This window comes from Schistocerca cancellata, chromosome 6 (genome assembly GCF_023864275.1).
Source record: "Schistocerca cancellata isolate TAMUIC-IGC-003103 chromosome 6, iqSchCanc2.1, whole genome shotgun sequence".
NCBI lineage: Eukaryota > Metazoa > Arthropoda > Insecta > Orthoptera > Acrididae > Schistocerca > Schistocerca cancellata.
This window is the reverse complement of record NC_064631.1, coordinates 269,751,326-269,772,329: the sequence shown is the minus strand read 5'-3', so window position 1 is coordinate 269,772,329 and position 21,004 is coordinate 269,751,326. Positions and strand designations below refer to the sequence as shown.

The following is a 21,004-nucleotide window of genomic DNA, read 5'->3' as shown; positions in this document are numbered from 1 at the left end:
GCCGGACATCTCCACTTCAGACGCTCGCCGCGGACAGACTGCCCTGGCCTCCTACCAAGGGTGCTTCCGTATACAAAACGGAAGTGACAAGAGGGGCAGCTTCCTATACCAACATGACAAGGGATGGACAGGACCATACTAAGAATAGAAACCTCTCTGCTTTTAGAAAGCGTAGCTACCTATTCCGACGTTGGTCCTACTGTTCTCTAGCATACAGGCTTGTCTGCTACCCTCAAGCATGCAACTAGAAATACATTTGCTCATTCATCCTCTCACACAGAAGGGAAGGGGGATGTAGGTTCCGTATGAGACTGTGTGACATGAATTACATATAAACTTTGTTTCAAAGTGTAGTAGTGTGACAGATCGTTCTTGTTTATGTGTAAAAGTAACATGTTCCACTACTCAGTCTCCTCCCAGATAGTCAGAAACGCCACAGTAAATTTAGAAGAGGAATTTATGCCGTAAATGAGAACAGATTTAAGAAATTAACATGAAAGGAATCCAACAGAGACTTTTCCAAATTTTAGCAATATCGTTTCCGTGGTTACCTTATATGCTCCTTTCAAAAGCTTTCCTTTTGCGCATAATGCAGTTGTACTGACAGTTTGCATATGGCTAATATCTATACTTGGTCTGTCTAGATCATCCCTGTCTAGAACATCTAAACTGGTAATTGCAAACCCTTCTGCCGAAGTCACTTCATCAGTGCCAATATTACCCACACTGATGGGAAGCATGCAATGACCATCTACTTCCTCTATACAGTGTGCCTAATTCATCAATATCCTTTAGTTATTCTACCACACACAATATATCGACAGGTAATTCCAATCTCACATTCACCAAAAGTAATGTCTCTGTATCTTGCAGCACTTTATAGTGGAAACTGAATCGTAACCACTTTGCATGTAGTTTAACTGGTTTGTCCTTCATGACAGGCGAGCCTTGCGATATTACATCACTGACAACAGCTACACCCAGTCGGAACAGCAGCCCACCAAATTTCACAGTTTGCTGCGGAAGGTCATTTTTTGAATGATGTTCATTCAGTAAATCTAACCCCCAGACCATGCACTACCTTTCACTTACATGGAGCCAAACTTCCATATTCTCTCAGAACTGTTTTTCTCCATTTCGTTTACTTACTTTATAGCTTCATTTAGATTTACTCTCTCTATTTATAAAATAGTCGGTCTTTTTAACAGTTTCTTTGAAGTTGTTACACATTTGAGTGACTAAGAAGTCCTGTGTAAGCATAGTAATACATGGTATAGCATGGCCCTGCAGTACCACTGTGTGTGCTCAGCTAACACAATTACTGCAAATTAAAGTGATTTTAACAAAGGAATCATATTTAATTGAAAAGGACATAAATCAGAATAAAAAAAAATTATATGTAACAGAATTTGAGTGCTCTTTCTAGACTCATTTAAGTTTTATCCAAATAAACAGGTTTAAAATTCTTTAGGTGAGAAAAAGGAAACATAAATACCCACACAAAACTGCCAACTTTACAAATGGTAAAAGATAAAAATACCAAACAAAATGGGCAGAATACAGGCAGAAGCGCTGCTTGTAAGGCTGATCACCAACGGCATTTCCTAAGGCTGGTCAAGACTCCCAACCAACACGTAAACCAAAATATGAACCATTCTATAACTGGCTTCTATAACCACATAAAAACTCTTTAAGACAAATGGTAAAACGTGTATTATAACATCTCTTTTTAATGTAATTTAAAATAGGATGTCTGGAGAGAGGTTTCAACTATTAACAAATTCAAACATGAAATGCCGAAAGGTAACAAATAGCCAAACAAGCTTCAAAAAAATCTGCAGCAGGTACACTAGCCCAACATGATAACATGCGTCCTGGGACCTCTGCTGTTCCTGATCTATATAAATGACCTGGGTGACAATCTGAGCAGTTCTCTTAGGTTGTTCGCAGATGATGCTGTAATTTACTGTCTAGTAAGGTCATCCGAAGACCAGTATCAGTTGCAAAGCGATTTAGAAAAGATTGCTGTATGGTGTGGCAGGTGGCAGTTGACGCTAAATAACGAAGAGTGTGAGGTGATCCACATGAGTTCCAAAAGAAATACGTTGGAATTCAATTACTCGATAAATAGTACAATTCTCAAGGATGTCAATTGGAAACACCACATAGATAATATTGTGGGGAAGGCAAGCCAAAGGTTGCGTTTCATTGGCAGGACACTTAGAAGATGCAACAAGTCCACTAAAGAGACAGCTTACACCACACTCATTCGTCCTCTGTTAGAATATTGCTGCGCGGTGTGGGATCGTTACCAGATGGGATTCACGGAGGACATCGGAAGGGTGCAAGAAAGGGCAGCTCGTTTTGTATTATCTCGTAATAGGGGAGAGAGTGCGGCAGATATGATACGCGAGTTGGGATGGACGTCATTAAAGCAAAGACGTTTTTCGTCGCGGCGAGATCTATTTACGAAATTTCAGTCACCAACTTTCTCTTCCGAATGCGAAAATATTTTGTTCAGCCCAACCTACATAGATAGGAATGTCCATAAAAATAAAATAAGAGAAATCAGAGCTCGAACAGAGAGGTTTAGGTGTTCGTTTTTACCGCGCGCTGTTCGGGAGTGGAATGGTAGAGAGATAGTATGATTGTGGTTCGATGAACTCTCTGCCAAGCACTTAAATGTGAATTGCAGAGTAATCATGTAGATGTAGATGTAAAGACTAGTCAACAAGCGAACATAATAAAACAGAAACGCTTGGCAATAGAAGCCAAAGGTGAAAACATATTACACCCAAGAGGGTGGCTGAGCATAGGAATGCTAGATTGACATGAACATGGCAAAGGCGTGCTAAAAAAGCAATATGGCTACGTGTGAGTATAAAGAAGAAAGTGATGCACCACAACAGGGCAAACAGGCAAGCTGCCGAATAATATTCTAAGACCTGTGCTAAGTACTCCACTGCCTGCACCTGAAGAAACCACAAATGCCGGAGGACAATTACGGCGCTCACAAAGTGTTAATAAGTCCAGGAACAACAAGGCTTGGTACTCTGGATAAACCAGCACCAATAGCGAGCTCTGGAAAACAGAAGTTACCACAGGCGGCACGTCTTCTGGTCGCAGCGGGTCCCTAGTGCAGGAATGTTCTCCTTGGCGTGTTCAGTCTATTTCTGGTTACTCGCTCAGTGTTCTCTAAACAGAGTCGTTCCATACTGAACGTCTTATAACCAAAAGAGACCGCCAACGATCTCTTTCAACGCCAACCACCAGAAATGCCTCCCTGCTTGCTGCCTCAGCCTCACACATCAGACCACAGACACATTTGCAAGTTGGGCACAAGGTATTGACCTTGGAGAACGCCTCAGCCTGCCCCCCCCCCCAACCTACGCCACCGCCCCCCCCCCCCCCAAAATATATTACTCTACCATCAGGGCGAGACTGGCCAACAAGCTTTGGTCAGTTGTGGCTAATACTTTTGACTTGGTTAATTTGTACGTTCTGGATTTGCTCTGCCTCTTCGTTCTGTGTGTGCAAAGTGACTGGGGTGGGCACCCCCAAGATGTGCCAAGGGCCGGTGAAGCACAGCACTAACTTCCTCGAAATCGCACATTCCTGCTTCCGCCCTCCAAAGTTTTTAACAAAAACCGTATCGCCTTCCTTAAAGTTAGCAGGTTCGCGCCCATGGTTATACCACTCTGCCTCTCTCGTTTCGGCACTTTCGATGTTCCTCTTTGTCCTCTGCCGATTATTTCGAAGAACATCACATGCTGTTTTATCTGGGAGCAAATCGGCCATATTCCACAAGTTGGCAAGCTGGCAGTTAACAGGATGAGCGAAAAGCAAGGAAGCAGGGCTGGCCTGATGGGCCTCATGCCTTGTCATACTGATAGCAAAATTCGACCATAACAAAGAACGATCCCATTTTATTTGTCCCTCGTCATGGAAGGTGACCAATGGTGCCTTTAAGTTTCGATTAAACCTTTCGGCAAAAGAAGGTTGAAGGTATTATGGCATAGTTGTCACGTGGGTGACACCATGCCGACAGTAAGAACTCCGAAACTCCCGAGAAACAAAGACAGGAGCATTTCCGCTAACCACGTTTGCCGGGCCAAAGAGCGGAAATATTTCCCTTAGATATTTGACAATGATATTGCTAGTCAGCCCCTTACTTGAACACAGGCAAACAAACCTAGTAAAATTGTCAATGGCCACGAAAATGTATCTCTACCCGGCCTGAGTGTCGGATAACGGATCTTAGGCCTTGAAAGTCTAATGGGCTCTCAATCTCATAACTGAATTCGAAACTCTGTTTTATTAATCACACGTAACTATGTTTTAACACTTGAAGGAAGCCACGAAATAGTTACAACAGCTGCTGTACCTCTTCATTAGATAAATGATGCAACTCGAAGTCATTAGATTCAGCAAAACACCTAGATTGTGAGTATGCTTGCAGAGCAAAATCCTTAAAGAAGTGTTAAACCTGAAATAAAAGACGCTCTGAGCATAGACCAACACTAACCCTGTTTTTCTTATAAAATCACTCTGACAGGAGGCTGGTACACAACACTTTCACCACAATGAGCTGAACAGCCCAGGAAAATTCCCAAATACCGAAATACACATTCAGTGTGCCTACCAAACCTAACTGCTGCCCGTTAACTGCCCTTCAGCTTCCTGCAGTGGGCTGTTCCTTGGGTAGTTTACAAATACGTCTTTATCTGCAATACCACTGGCAGTCCAACAAGGACATAGTACTACCAGTGTCGAGCAAGGCGCACACTGGCTCATGGTTGAGGTAAGTGCAAACGATAGACCTTTTTGTTACAAGCTCCTAGAAAGGAATGTGAAGCTGAGCGCCTACCTCTATCTTGGAGTCAGATGTTCAAAGGCTTCCCTTGGGGAACACGATAATTACGAGCAAAATGTCTAGGTTCACAGCAACGATAATAAAGCCCTTGCATCCTCTTGGCCGAGGTGTTAGGTTTAACATGAACTACGTGTGCTAGCTGCTCATCAGAGATGAACCTTGTGTCCGCCTGAGAAACCCCAATCATTTTAGTAACCAAAAGATTAAGTCTTGGTAGGTAGCTGGTTCTTTCGAAAACAAAATGCAGGAACGATCCTCAGGATTATTTCTCTGTACAACAATACTAGCTACCTTTGCCTCTGATAAATTTACATCGAAACCGACTGCGACGGCGCGCACTTTACTTATACTGTACATTAGTCAGGAGTTTCCAGTTCGCTGAACACGAAAAACATGCTGATTAATTAAATTACTCTGAACGCAGTCGGAGAGCCGTTCTCTTAAAATGCAGGTATACAACTCTCATACCCCGGTGCAACTAGCTAGACAGCATTAATGAAGGCGCTTAACGAACGTTTACACGAAAGGGCATATTGCCTGAAAAGGTACCTCTCCAGAAAGATTGAAAACACTGATCTGCCTTCCCAGGTCGACCAAAAACAGCAAAATCTTTACTAGGCTAAACAAGGAACAGCGTCGATTACTAAATAATTTATTTCTTGTATCATGCTGCGAAGATGATGTGGAAGCTTGGCGAAATGACCGGAATCACAACCCATTCGCCCGCCTGGCAGACGTTGTTACTGATAGGAGAAAGTGTACACCCATACAACATGGACACCAGAAACTTTTTTACTGAGTAATTGCTTTCATTTTTTATGTACATCTATTTGTGATTACTTATTAGTGTTGACATAAACGCCAGCTTTTGCGCACTGCTAATTTGAGAAAACAGTCATTTAATATTTTGACACCATATTTATAGTCCTGTTCGAAACTGGGGCTTTGATTTCGCCCTTTAAGATACACACAAGCAGCAGGGCAGCGTTGAACCATCTGGAAGGAGCAGGTATAGGAAATTGGTGTAACCCCTGCTGACTTCATGTACCGGTAGGTCTAATTCATTTTTGTGCTCTAAACAATACTGTCTTATGAATTAGCAGTTTCTCTCTCGAACTAAAGACTGTCTATAAAAGCAGCGAATTTAAGAACAAATAGGCAAGGAGTGAGAGTATCTCACAGCTCACAGACATGTCAGATGTGTTTGAAATGAACCTCTTATTATTGTGGTTAAAGTTAATACCCGAATCTATGCATACGGAATGGACAGAAACAGAGGGAACCTCTTGATTTAAAAGGAAATTGCTCATTGTGCATCAACACAGTTACTTGATTTTTCTTCTGGACTGGAATTCTACTGTATATTCTATAAACATGGGAGACTGTAGAATACTTGCAATGACAACCACATGGATGATAGGACACTGATACAAATTGAAAGTAATGTATTGTGCCACAGAACCAACACACTTACTGTTGTAATTACAATCAATAAAATCTAATTATTTGTTCTAAAAATAAGAACTGTTTCTAAGACATTCGAACCGATTTCCCAATACATTTTACTTGACTTTCATGTGCAGCAAAACGTATTGGCGATACCTGCTCTTACCTTTAATTAAAATTAAAGAGCAGCAAAGTCGCACCTCACTGCTCCTTAGTAGGCCTACATGATTGTTTTTAAGCAATTGTCTCTAATACAAACTTCTTGCTGTCGAACAGTGCGCTGTAAATAGTCTCACTATTATTGTCGATGGAAGGTTTTGGTCAAGCATCATGCGATTTATTATCAACTAGCTTTTTTTGTGACCTTCTGGGCAGCCTGTAGCCATCAAAGCTTTGTATGTGGGCACATTTCATTGTTCACTAAAGCGGCAATGCCATGCAGTGTGCAACTGCACAAGCTGTTATGTCAAAACTACGATAACTCTGCTCCTAGGCTGTGTACAAAGATGGAACATATACCAAGATGAAACATGCACCAGATTTTTTAGTTTTTGCCTCATTTACCTATTAACATACCTACAGACAGACAAAAAGTCTAAAATAATTGTTTTGCTGTCTATTTCTGTTATAATGACTACTGATATTAAGTTTTCTTAAATATCTCCTATGTAGAGACATTAGCCAATTACAATTTTAATTATCTGTATAGATGAGATACCGCGAAAGAGAATCTGCATATTTATTGCTAATGATTCCATATTTCAACAGTTGTTTGAAAATTGTCAGTTAACGAAATGTTTATCCCACTTCAACGAAGTTGCCCTTGGATCAACAGCTAAGGATACGCAAATCTGGAGGCCAACCCTTTGGATGAACAAGAGACTTCGATAATCGTGTTGATGGTGCCTTTTGTTAGTACCTCCTGTCATTCACTTGTATGAAAATAAAAAATAAATAAATATTAAATCGAAAAAATAAACTAAAAATGACTTCTGAAAAGTCTCATGAAAAAAACAATAATTGATTCTGATTATGTAGCCAGTACGCTTTTCAGCAACTAATCTAAAAATAGCTTCTTAGCGACTGTGCAATGATAAATTTAATGCTGGTGTTTGCTTCTTCTTATTTTTTGCTTTCTGAATTTCACTTTGGTTTGGTTATCAGTTTGTGAGTCCTGACTGGTGAATTTATTTCATTAAACATCCTCAACATACTGGTTGATGTAATGCAGTACAAACTAAATGACAGTCGCTGTTCATTTGTATCGGCAGAAACAAACGAATTCATGACAATTTCCCTGAAGCAGATAGTGTCTCAATAAGTGTTTATCTACTCTTGTGTGACTGTGGGAAAACTTACATGTGAGAATTATTTTTCGTAATATCTCAACAATACTAGGCTATGATATATAGTTTTTCTGTTTAGTAATTTACAATAAATCTAAAAGACCTTATACATGTGACGTTGGCGTATAAAGGTGAAAGATGTGTTAACTTCAGCCAGATTCTACACAGAACTGTTACCTATAATTGCTTTCAAACAAATCTCTTTGAAAAGAAGGTGGTTTCACACCTCTAAGAGAATTGTTTATTTTTTTGCCATGGTAGAGTAACATTGTTAGATAGTTTGAATAAAAACTTTAGAAAGAAATGTGTCATCTCTATGGTAAGCAAACTAACAAGTTTTGTCAATAGGTAAATAAAATTTGCTATAGCATGTTTCTATCATATTTTTGCAGTAAGTTTAAAGAGAAAAAGGACAAAAAACAGAAACATTGATAGCGAGGAGCCGGATAAAGATAGTGATCTGCAGGATGAATGAGTAGAGAATGAGAAAGTCCTGGATGTCGCAACAGGAGATTCTCAATCCAGGAAGCGATCTCAAAAGCCCGGAAGTGATGCTCTACCTTGTAATGATTATGTGGGTGTCACCTTGTCAAAATCTAGCACTTCCAAAGGTATGTTTTCATGTAGCCAAGGGGGGAAATTCTTTGGAAATTGTTGACTTTTCTGGTTTCCCCACAATCTGATAGCCAGTTGATATTCAATAGCATTTACAAAGTGCACAGAAGAATTAGCCTTACATACTTTTCCTGTGCTACTTATTGCCACTCTGTAATATAAATAATGCCAATTTTAGAATGAACGACTGTGACCAAAATCACATTGGTCGATATGTCAGTCGAGCATCAGTTATATCGACTGAACTTAAGAGAGAATCGCTTCATAATTGTTGGAACCCTCCCATGGATTATGACTTCATGAAAGATATGACTTATTTAAAACGGAAATTCAATTATTCTTGGTTAGAGACTTACCATGGATTGTATACTACTGTTACAAAAAAGGAGACTTCTGCAAATACTGTATATTGTTTCCTCGAAATCCTAATTGTGCAAGGGGCGTATCAGGAGCTTTTATTGTAAGCCCATTCTGCAAGTTTAAAGACGTGCACGAGCAGTGCAAAAATCATGTAGAAACTCACTTACACAAAGCTGTTTTGGAAGTCGCTAGGGCAACTGTGCCTGTGGATGTGCAAATCCACAAATTATTAAATCCATTATTTCTTGCATTAAGTTTTATAGGACTTATGACACAGCTCGTAGACGTAAGCATTATGTTGAAGGAGTTATTGAAGGATATATAAGGAACGGATTGAAGCAGGAGACATAGTTCTGAAACAGAAAAAAATGCAAGCTATCGATTGGTTCATATCCAAAATGAAATTATCAGAATATGTGAGGATGTTCTTAAGGCTAATGTTATAGCCAATGTGAAAAAGGCTGAAACGTCCAGTATATTAGCAGATGGAACAGCTGATATTTTTGGAAGCGAACAGTTATCTATTGGTACTCGATATTTCGATGAAGAATCAAACAAAGTCAGAGAAATGTTTGTTGGCTTTGTCAAGACGAAAGCTCTAGATGCTAAATCCATTGCACAATCAATCGACGAATTTTTGTCAAAAGTAAATCTTGACCCATCAAAATGTGTTGGTTTGGGACTTGATGGTCGTTTTACAATGGCAAGTAAAGAGATGGGTGTTCAAGCAATCTTGTGCAAGAAATACATGAAAGTTTTATTCTTTGACTGCTCTTCGCACAAACTTAATCTAGTGATCAATGATTTCTACACACGCCATGGGAACCATCAGAGATTATTAATTTTTTTCGTGAATCGGTACTCAGAAGGAAGTTTATACCCAATATTCATCTCTGTGTGAAACAAGATAGAGTGAAAAACACAAAAATGTAAGACTTTTCAAGGATAATTTTCCCACTATAATGGAAGACTTTGAAACCCTATCAAGTGAAGGAAACGGTTCGACCAGAAAATACGCTTTTCAGCTCCATGAAGCTGCTTCTGGCTTTCCATTTATTGTTAGTATAGTTCTAACTGCCAAATATTCCGCTTTAACAGAACCTGAGGTTAATATTCTTCAGTCCATAACTTTAGACACAGTCAAGGCTTCGCAACACATAAAAGTAACTTTGCAAATGCTGAAAGCTCACCGTGACAATGCGTAAAAGTAACGGACGAAATTTTTAAAGGAGCTATGGCCACTGCAGAAAAAGTTGGTCTTGAAGACATAAAAACAATGCCGCACATTACTGGAAGTCAGCAACATAGAAGTAACCCTGCAGTAGAAAATCCACTGGAATTTTGGAGGAGGTCATTTATAATACCTTATTTGGACTCCACAATTACCTCTCTCGAGGTGTGTTTTGCTAATGAAAACACTCCAACATTCGCTTCATCTAAATTACATCCAGTACAAATAAAAACCATATCAGTTGATCAAGGAGCTTGTGAAACCTTCGCCCAATTTTACAGTTTGACAAATGTTAAAAATTAAATTGAACTTCGGAAAATGTACAACATATACTATTGAATGTTCTTTTAGCAGTTTAAGATGAATAAAAACTTGTTTGAGAAGCACAATGGTAGAAAGTCGTCTCAAGGTCCCAGCAATGATGAGTATTCACAGAAAATTAATTTTTGACAATAAAGAAGTTTTCATTGACAAAGTGTTGCAGGAATTTACAAAAAATCCGTGAAGATTGTGTTATGACTAATTTCCCTTAAATATAAGTCGTTTAAAATATTCATTTTAATTGTTAATAGTATTAACTGTTAATAAACAATTTCCTACTTGAATCATTTTACAAGAATTTATTTATTTCCTCATCCTCTTTCTCATGCTGCTACCATAACATATTGGCTGGTGATGCAATTGTGCTCAGGGCTGGCGCTAGGATCTATGGGCCATGGGGAAGTGTCTTGGACTCCCTCCCAAAATTTTTCGTTTTAAACTTTGGTCGTTTGGGTAAAGGCAGTAAGTTAAATGCAACAAATCAAACAATGTCATTTTTAAGAAAGTTTTTAATGCTCACAGTTTACATAAATTCAGTAGTATTTTCCATCAGTTTAATCACGAGTTATGTATGTATATGTGTTTTTTAGACAATCCAGCAGGTTCAGTCAGGGCCTCTTCCCCTAGACTTCAGTTCAAAATCATAGTACAGATACTAAACTTCCATTTCTTGTGTGTATATATATATATATATATATATATATATATATATATATATATATATATATACAACTAAACAAATTGCTTGTATTATTGGCGTATTTGGTTTTTATAAGTTTTTCAGTAAATAAATTGTCTTTCGTTTTTAATTTATAAATCTCATAAAGTGTGTGCCAGTCGCATTGTGAATTTACTTCTGGTGTCCTTGGTTATATTCATCTTTTTCCGCCATGAGTAATTGTCTCTTGACTGTGTGTTTAACATTAGTTCTTGATCGGGCTTCTTCTTCCGATGCAGGCCACTGATATTGAGATGATGTGCGGAAGAAAGGAAAACTTTCGTGGTTTTGCACAAATAATAATTATTATTCAGACAACACCAATGGCTACCACACACATCATACAAAAAATACGTCTTCTCCACTAGAGAACTAAAGACAGAGTCTCTGCAATGACAAAAAAATTGAATGGAATTTTTTATCATTTGTTATCCACCTTCCGGCATAGCAAAATATATCTTTATCGGCGCTTACAGCAGCAATGCTAGTAATTATTATCATTGGTTTTAAATTTTTGTCATAGCTTGTTGGGGCTTTTCCTTATGTACCTATACACCGCGCCAATGGTACTTTTGCCCCACTTACCCTCCTTCCCCCCCTAATGCCTGCTGTGCTTGCGCTGTCTTAAACTGTTTTTTTGTTTGGATTATATTTCACGGCAGTGGAAAAAATAACAAAATCTTGTGAAATCTACCTGCAACTTTAAAAATAAAAAACTGAAATGAAAGGTAGTTCATACTGTGTCTCAATAAACAGCATTCAACGAAAGTAATTGTTGCTGATATCTTAAAACAGTTGGGAAACATCTTCTCTGACATGGGAAAAATATTCCCTGTACAGTAGTACTGCAGCGTGATATTAAGTGGATTAATAAAAATGCAGATAAAGCTTATTTTAAGATACCATGACGAAAATTAATAAATGTTTTAAAGCAAGAGAAAAAAAGTGACCCAAAGTCTGTGTTGCAATAAATTTTATTTGGTTTTTTAAATTTTTATTCCTGTGACTACTTTTTGTTGTAACACACATTAATATATATATATCCGATCCACTCACCTGCTGCCTACCCCCTAGTTGTCGGGCTGGCGACATTCCTGCATACATGAAACACTTTTGGGTAACGAAAGCTAATTTCTAGTAGTTGTAGAGCTGTGATTTGAGCTCTGTTAAGAAATCCAATGCACTGAAGATGCTGTCCTGGCTTAACTGCAAGTGATACTTGGATATCTCACATCTTTCCAACATTTAGGCCTAAAGTATAGTTTCAAAGCTTTTCCATAATATGTTGGATGTGGTTTAGAAAGCCCTAAAGACTTATTTAAAACTTAATATTTTCCCTCTTGTAGCCCACAGTAGTTAAATACTGTAGTGTCGTGGAATAGTAAAGAGTTGGAAACGTGGAATATTGTCAAAGTTTCGTTGCCTATGCCAAGAGCCAGAGGCAGGTAGGTGGATTGCACACATATCGGAATGTGTCGTCACGCAGCGGCAATGGCCTGGTTACACACAACAGGCGAGAGAGAACTGCTTAGCATGCGGGTTTGTGTTAGATGGGCACTTTCGTAGAGTGCAAGACAGAGGTATAGCGTCAGCTGTACTGCATTTCACAACTTCACTTAAGTCTGCCACAACAACACGTAACTCTGTCGCAAGAACACCTAAGGGGCGAGTGTGACAGATGGATCAGCAGTATAAGTGGAACGAATGCGTTCATTACAAATGAGCATGACGTCAGGATGTCGCCCGTGCTTTGTTTAAATACGCCAGCTTTGATAGCAGCAAGGCACTCGGACTCGCACTCGCAGTTAGACTTGCAGTTAAATGTGTACTGGGTCGCTGCGTAGCGCTCAGCTCGGTGATCGACATGTTAATCTTTATTAAGGGGATGTTGCAGTAAGGGCGGCCCATCCAGCAGCAGACGTGAGGGGGCAGTACTAGCTCTGGTCCTCTCTGCTGCCGCTGTCAATCATCAACCCAGAATTAGCAGACATCGCGGCAGACTCGCTCGCCGCCAATGCTGACCCCATCAGTGAGCCGTCATCGAGATCGTGCGGGGCCTAGGCCCTGTGCATCCGCCGTCACAACCGGGTGAGCCAACGACGCTGAGGGACTGCAGCCCGTTCCGCCCGTCCATCGCGGACGAGCCACCAGGAGGAGCAGGGAAGAAGACGGCGTGGGATAGAGTACAGTCCGCACTATGAGAACGCCTCTCGTGCCAACAGCGCCGGGGACTCCAACCCAGAGCCTCTACACGCAGCAGCCTGGTGTCCGCCACAAGCCGGCTGGCCAGCCGGGCGCCGTCATCCACGCGCGGCCGAAGTAAGGGCATTCCTCCGCTACATCACAGCACGCGGCACTGCGCTAGCAAGAGTGGTGCGGCCCGGATCTGGTGTCATCGCTACGAGTCAGCAAGGACTCGGGGAAGGTCGTTGATATCACCAAGCCACATTGTACTCGGCAGGAATAAAGGTGTTATGAATTAATAATTTTTCTTTGGCGTTTCTGACGCTTCTACAGCCATTTCCTAGCATCCTGACAACTGGAGAGGTCACCGCTCGGCCATCCAGTCCACTGTAGGCGACCGGGACCACCGAGGCGCCTACAGATTTGGTGTCAGAAGTGGTCGCGCCCACTGCCTACCGATTTGGTGTCAGAAGTCCTTGCGCCCACTGCCTACAGTTTGGTGTCAGAAGTCCTCGCACCCACTGCCTACAGATTTGGTGTAGTGGTAAGTGCACAAGGCGATCTTTGTTAATAACTATGGATGCACGTTCTTTGTTGGGAGCGCACTTTGTGAGACCTGCGGAAACAGCAGATTTATCTGAGTTTAAGGGAAACAGTTGGGAAACGTACTTGGTACCAGTCAGATGTACTGTGTGTAATTTAATGGAGCATGAAAGCCATGCACGAAGTTTGTACCAGTAGAATGTTCAATTTGTAAACGGTTTGGTCATGCAGCGCACAATTGCAGAGAGTGTCGCTGGGCAATAATAAGGCGGAATGATTAATTTTGTTTAGTTGTGCATTGTGAGTCTTGTTTGTCTTATTGTGTGTAGTGTTCAACTGTGACAAAGGAGTTGAGTAGCTAGTGTGTTTATTGTTCTGAGGAGTAAATTCATTATAGAGTAAGTTGTTGGTAATTTGCACAAATCATGCCGGAAACAAGATCCGCTAGTACTGAAGTGAGTATAGCTGTTCTGACGGAGCAAGTCTCAAAATTTTTAGAAGAGAATGCGCAGCGTAAGTTATATCATGTAGAATTAATGACGCAAATGGAGACCTTGCGTTCGGCGCAAGAGTCGCAAACGGGTTCAAGTGAGTGCAAGTCAGTAGCAATGTCCAACCTTGTAATAAATCCTTCAGTAGCTAACCTGATCACGCCTTTCTCGGGTAAAACAACGGAGGATGTCACAGCGTTCATTAACGATGTATTGGCAACAGCTGCAATGAGCAATTGGTCGGACGTAACTACGTTACGTATGGCAAATTTGCGACTTGCAGGGGAAGCCAAGACGTTCGTGATGTACCATGAGACGCTTAGTAAGGCGAGCACGTTTGAAGAATTGGCAGATGGGTTACGACAAAGATATCGTAAGTAGAATAGTGCAAGATTTTTTAGGGAGAAGTTAGCTAATTTGACACAGAAGGTCAATGAGACAGTGGAGTCTTTTTCAGATATGATACGGAAAATTAATTCGCAGACCTATGAATTGTCGGGTAATCCTGATGCGGATCGTGTATTACTATGAGAGGCAGAAAACAGAGCCCTCGATGTATTCCTCAGGGGAGTTACTGCAGAATTTTCTCGTAGGGTTAGGATGGAGAATCCTGGGGATTTAGCTGCAGCACTGCGTATTGCAACGCATCTGCAGGACATAGACATTTCAAAAAGGGTTCGCAATGATAAACGCATCTTTGCGTCGGAGAGGAATTGTTACCGTTGTGGAAGGAAAGGTCACGTGAAGGCTCAATGCAGACAGCCGCAGTGCTATGCTTGTAAAAGCTACGGTCACAAGGCGAATGAGTTTTGTAGTAAGCAGAATGGTAACAGGAATAAACAGGAAAAAGCGTTAAACGGGAACGGGAGTGTTTCGTCCGTCGGAAGACATTCCTGGTAAGCAGAAGTACGGTGAAAACTAGTACAGAGACGGATTGTTGCTTGATGGGTGTTGTAAGGAATAACAGATGTAAGTTTTTGATTGATACAAGAGCGCATGTATCTGTTGCTAGTCTAGACCTCGTGGGTAGGAGAAGACTAGGTACTCCTAGGTATAGATTACGTGGAGTAGGGAATAATGAGTTGCAATCATTAGGTACAACACAGCTCATTTTTAAGATTGGAAATGTAGAGTTCGGAGAGCAAATGGAAGTGTTGCCAACTGTGGGACAAGGGTATTCTGTGATTCTCGGTCTGGACTTCCTCGATAAACACCATGCCAAAATTAATCTTTCACAGCGTACAGTTGAACTTAGTGGAAACTTGTTTTCAATGGGCACAACAGCTGTGAATGTTTCTACGTCGCGAGGTGCATCCGTTGCTAAGAGGTCACCAATTGAACCGCGTACAAGGGCATTAAAGATGATTACGCATGGCAGCATTTCTGAAATGGGCAAAGCTTAGTTAGCCACAGATTTATTTTGTGCTTTGAAGTAATTAGGTATTGAAAGCAGCAACCAGAACATTATTTCTAAGAATCATTTAGTTACGGCAGCAAGTATACCAGATGTGAGATTCTTGCCATGCGAGGCATACTGCTTTCAGGCCTTAGACTCGATACGGCCATGAAAGTCGAAAGATTCCTGAAAGGTCGAACATGGGCAAGATACGTCATGGTGACGACCGAAGACGTATAACCGCGGTGAACTTAAACGTTCCCCACTCCTGTATTGAGTCAGAGATCCTATTGTATAGTGATGGGCTAAACTGCGATTTTCCGATATCAGTGATTTCTGTGAATGCTACTTTTGAGTATCTGTGATTCTTAACTGTGATTTGTCGCAGTTAAGAGTCGCAGTTAAGGAACATAGGTCGTGTATCCCTCCGCCACTGCTATTTCTGCTACTTCCGTGATTTCTGCTACTTCTGCGATTTCTGTGACTTCTGCTACTTCTGCGATTTCTGCGATTTCTGTGACTTCTGCTACTTCTGCGATTTCTGTGACTTCTGCTACTTCTGCGATTTCTGTGATTCCTGCGATTTCTGCGACTTACCACCGTATGAGAAAGTTACATCTGTCAACACAGAAAATTGCATCTCAACAAACCTGTCTTTGGCAAGTATGTTTTACGTTTTTCTTCCGTTGGCTTTAATTTTGTATTAAAGAAACAACTGTGACAATATTAATAGTGTAATTAATATGTAAGTAGACGTACAGTACCGTAATAGTTCGTATTTAGAAAATGAATTGTAACATATTGTTATGTTCACAGGTACCTGAACTACATTTCAGTCACTCAGTAAAGTGATAACTCAAAATATCATTGTCAACAGATCTGAAGAAATTGCCACTGTGTCTTTAGACCGTTTTCGTCAGACGAGAGGTTAGTTTCTAAGCGTTTCGATGGACTTAATTACTTCAGTGTGATCGTTCTTGCAAATGTGATATTCATTATAGCAAATATTAGCAATCTACTCTGTCAATTATATTGCTAGTAATTAATGACAGCAAAAATTGATTAATAATCCTTGTGTTTTTGCAGACACAGTTCTGACTCTGATTACTGGTTGCTGTACGTATCTATCCACATCAAGGCTGTTTTTGAGAGAGACTAGTGAAGATTCAAGACAGTTCTTAGAGGATTTGCAGTTTAAAAGTGAAATAATTGTGAAATAAGTGTGTGAATGATTAAACTGTGTTTTATTGAAGTTGTTGTGCGATTTTAAAGGAATAAGAAATGTCAAATACAGTGAGTGAATAATAAAAATCTCATTTTCCACATGTTTAAGCCGCCCTATACCCATAATTTTCCGCCACTTACTTATTGGTAAACACTTGTTGGAGAGTGACATGCCCCCCCTCCCCCCCCCCCCCCCCCCCCCCCCCCCCCCCGCTTTCACCACAATCTTGGTGTGACACTGACCTGTAACTTATCCCGAAGTCTACAATATGCATTTTGAGGCTGTTGATATGAAAGTGGGAAGTACAGATCTTCCAGTTAAATCAGGAATAGCTTAAGTGCATTACTTGAAAGTAACACAGGAAAAGCTTACTTATGTAGGTGGTAGTAGTGTCGGCAAAAAGTTCTTGTGTGTGAAGTTGCCATGTAGAACACCAGGTGTAAAACTTTTCTCCTGAGTCTTGAACTGTGTCAGAACAAAAGTGAGGCATTCATATGACTGTTTCCATTTCTCTACACTTATACAGATGTCTGAGTTCTGCTGTGTTAACACTACTAAGTCCTGTAGGCATGTGGAGTATTAACCAAAACTGTCATATTGGAAGCAGAATCAAGCACATTTGTTACGTTACTGGATATTTTCAGGAGAAAAAGGCAATGTTGTTTCTTATTAATAAAATACATTCAGAGTCACAGCAGTATTTGACCAACCATAACTGATGCTGAATGTGCATGTCGTCATATAATATGAAGGGCTTATTTCAATAGTGGTACAAGTCCATCACCTCCACTTTTCTGTCTTATGCGTCTGAAATTAGTGATCCAAACAAACATAAATAAAGGTTCATCTCTAGCAAGAAGCCATATGCTTGAATATTTCTGGTATCTCAAATGCAGATTTGTCAGCGCTCATTTAACTTTACGACTCTGTATCTCAAAATGAACAAAAATGGACTTGTACCACTATTGAAATAAGCCCTTCATATGCACACACAGCACATCGAACTCGTGAGGCACAAGGCTCTGATAACGAAGTACGTACGTCGGTCAACAGATGACACTAGGAAAAGTATGTTAACTGCGCTTTTTAGTTGCTACTTGCGACTCTTAGTTGCGATTTGTCACAGAAATCGCAGTTTGACTCGGTAGCGAATAGCGTAGTATGAACTTTGCTCAACAGATGGCAGTGCTAACTGCGCTTTTTAGTTGCTACTTGTGACTCTTAGTTGCGACTTGTCACGGAAATCGCAGTTAGACTTGATACCGCATAGCAGAGATGGACGTAGTACGAACTTTGGCCAATAGATGGCACTGTTAACCGCGCTTTCTAGTTGCTACTTGCGACTCTTAGTTGCGATTTGTCACGGAAATCGCAGTTAGACCCGATACCGTATCGAAGAGATGGACGTAGTACGAACTTTGGCCAACAGATGTCACTGTTAACCGCGCTTTTTGGTTGCTACTTGCGACTCTTAGTTGCGACTTGTCACTGAAATCGCAGAAAGCAGTGCTAAATTCGAGCAATAGATGGCTCACGTCTTTGAATATGAAATACTACTTGCGACTGCTAACTGTGACTGAAATCGCAGTTAGATTCTGTAAAGTTGCTACTGTGATATCTGTGACTTCTCAGTCACTGTGATTTCTAACAGATACGCGATTTCCTGCCCACCACTACTATTGTAGTTTCCATGGGATACGTTTGCGTTGCAACAGGCGATTTTATTATTGCGGTTATTTCATTGTGTAATTGGCCTAATCGTTATTATTTTGTGCATAGTAAACATACAATTTTCACCGTTTCAGATTCAAAACAGTTTGTCAAACGCAAGTTAATATGCAGAGTCATGTAGAACACATGCTCAGAAAGCCAGCAAAATACCGACCTTCAAGACCAAATGATTACATTTACGGTAAATATTAATTGTAGTTAAATTACAAAAAATAGCCTTAGATTGAAGGAGGCGACAAGCATGGGATTCGATCATCAAAATTCGGAAATGACAACAAGTTACCTTTTCATTTGCAATCATTTCGCGTTTCAAACGTCGTACATTGACAAGGTGTCGATGACATTTACCTGTAGAAATGCCAAGATAAGAGAACCATCAGACAGTCGTTACACATTTGAAAATTATAGTGAACCGTGCTCTTAGGAACAATGCGTTTCTCGATTATGTAACACGACTTAATATCTAACACATGATATAGACGGATTACAATATACTTAAAATCATATTTGTCATAAACACACATATTTCAAGATAAAAACTTATGTTTGCAACTACAAAGTGAACACAGCCATATTTAATTACAGCACAGAGAAAGGAAATTTATGAGGAGGACAAAGGTCCGAACAAAGGGGAATGCTGATTTGTGGCACAAATGCTGCTCGTCCTCACCAGGAAAATTAATGTTACATGTTGTAAGGTGACGAAAAACATGTAGGCCTATTGTGTATTGCGATGAATAGAAAGAATCAAGCTCAGTACATGTAAAACTGATTAATACATATGTGGGATCCCATAATGGAAACTAACTTTCCACCACAATGAGACTATTATTAAAAGTATAATATAAAATTATGAAAGTAAGTGGATGAAATGGTAGTGCCATAACTTATAATGTTTGCCCCAGTCTGTAAGTGTGAAGTACCTCATAGGCAATGTTTCCAACATAGAATACAAAGCTTTCTGAATGTTATTGAACCTTTGTATGTTATGTTTGTTAATTAGTGTGATGTCTCTCCCGGCTGTACTGTGAGTATGTGACAACTGGCAAAGCAATACATGATTTTAATACCACAGTAAGTGTGATCCCCTAGTAGCTGATTTGGGTAATGGAACAGTACCTAGCAAAGAATTACTGTGTTCAAATAATTTGGCTTGACGACACCTTTGATAAAAGCTACATATTGGACATTCATTGTGCATGTAAGTAAACATTAGACTTTGCTATTAGTCAAATTGATACAACAGCGAGAGTTTTTGCTTTGACATTCGTTGATTTATCCAATTTACAACCATTCTGTCACTTCCAGCCTAACCTAGACCTCAAGCTGCACTACACATCAGTCACTCTTCACAAGCAGGGTTTCAGGGAGGTGGGGAGGAGGGTCCAGTACATATCTTTAGCAGACACCTTTACTTGACAGAAACTCAAAAGAATCTGTGGTGCTACATAAGTCAGCAGATCTCATCCAAACAGTGGCCTATTGATCACACTGACACTAAAAATTAATGTGATGAAGAGTGATGTTTCACTGAAGAAGATCTCATTACAGTTCCTTTTTCAATCATCACACAGGCACAGCTCTGCTACACGCTCAACCAAAATATATGCCTATATATCATCAGATTTGGAATGTGTTTGGAACTTGGAATGTATTTAGGCTGTGAATCTTCTAGCAAACAGAACTGAGAGCATTGTTTTCAGTGGGGAGAATGCACCAGAAATGAAAGTAGCATGTGGCATACAGTTAAGAAAGTATGTTAGAAGAGAAGGTTGGAACTCAACTTTCACTTAACATCAAGTGTGATAGGGCCAGTATTATTCCCTATACATGTACATGTTTGAGGCCTCCTGGATAACATAAGCATCTCTCTGAGAGTCTGATCATGGACAGAGTGATTGAACATAGAGAAATTTGTTGCAAAATGTAGGGAGATAGGCAGATGATCAAAACTTGCTGCAAAGACTGGCAGCTGTTTGTCAATAGTGAAAAATGTAGCAAACACATATCGGTAGATAAAAAAAGACTTGATATTTTTTATTATATCTATATCAATAAATCGCTAAAATGGTCACCTGGTCCCATTCACTGGCTGCCTATCTAACAGCTTCCAGGGCAACAAAAAGTGATTTTCAGTACTTCATATCATTACTTCATGTGCAGGATGTTATGGGGATGAGAAGGAAATGGATTCAGGGGAAAGGTTCTGGGAAGGGCATAAGGCTTTAAGCAGGGACTGGAGGATGTATTGGACTTCTGGGATGGGATTGCTATGGCACAGTTTATGGGTGGAGGAGTCAGATAATTGGTGGAGGCCTTTTGCTAGGTAGTCACTGCAATTCATACCAACAGTGGTGGAACATTCGTCTGCAGGTACGAAGATTAGGTCAGGATTAGTTTTGAGGTTGTGCATGGCTGTTCTTTCTTCTGCTGAAAGGTTGGTGTTCTGAGGAAGGGACCTGGGAGGCCAAGTTGGAGGTAAGGAATTCCTGGAAGTTGACCAGCAGGTAGTTTGGTGGGAGGA

At 40.3% G+C, this 21,004-nt stretch overlaps 1 protein-coding gene and 1 long non-coding RNA gene across 2 annotated transcripts in view; both read left to right on the top strand.

Annotated features, from left to right (window-relative positions):
* The first annotated feature begins 15,978 nt into the window (after positions 1–15,978).
* LOC126191221 (uncharacterized) lies at positions 15,979–16,794 on the top strand. Its single transcript, XR_007538331.1, has 3 exons — positions 15,979–16,187; positions 16,341–16,451; positions 16,611–16,794. It is a non-coding gene; the product is annotated as an uncharacterized LOC126191221 (long non-coding RNA).
* Positions 16,795–18,431: 1,637 nt separating this feature from the next.
* The window catches only part of LOC126191219 (cilia- and flagella-associated protein 91-like), a 356,082-nt gene continuing 353,509 nt past the window's right edge, over positions 18,432–21,004 (top strand). The window contains exon 1 of the mRNA XM_049932021.1: positions 18,432–18,661. Coding sequence (XP_049787978.1) covers positions 18,586–18,661 — 76 coding nt within the window. The 5' untranslated portion in view covers positions 18,432–18,585. The remainder of the gene's footprint in view (positions 18,662–21,004) is intronic.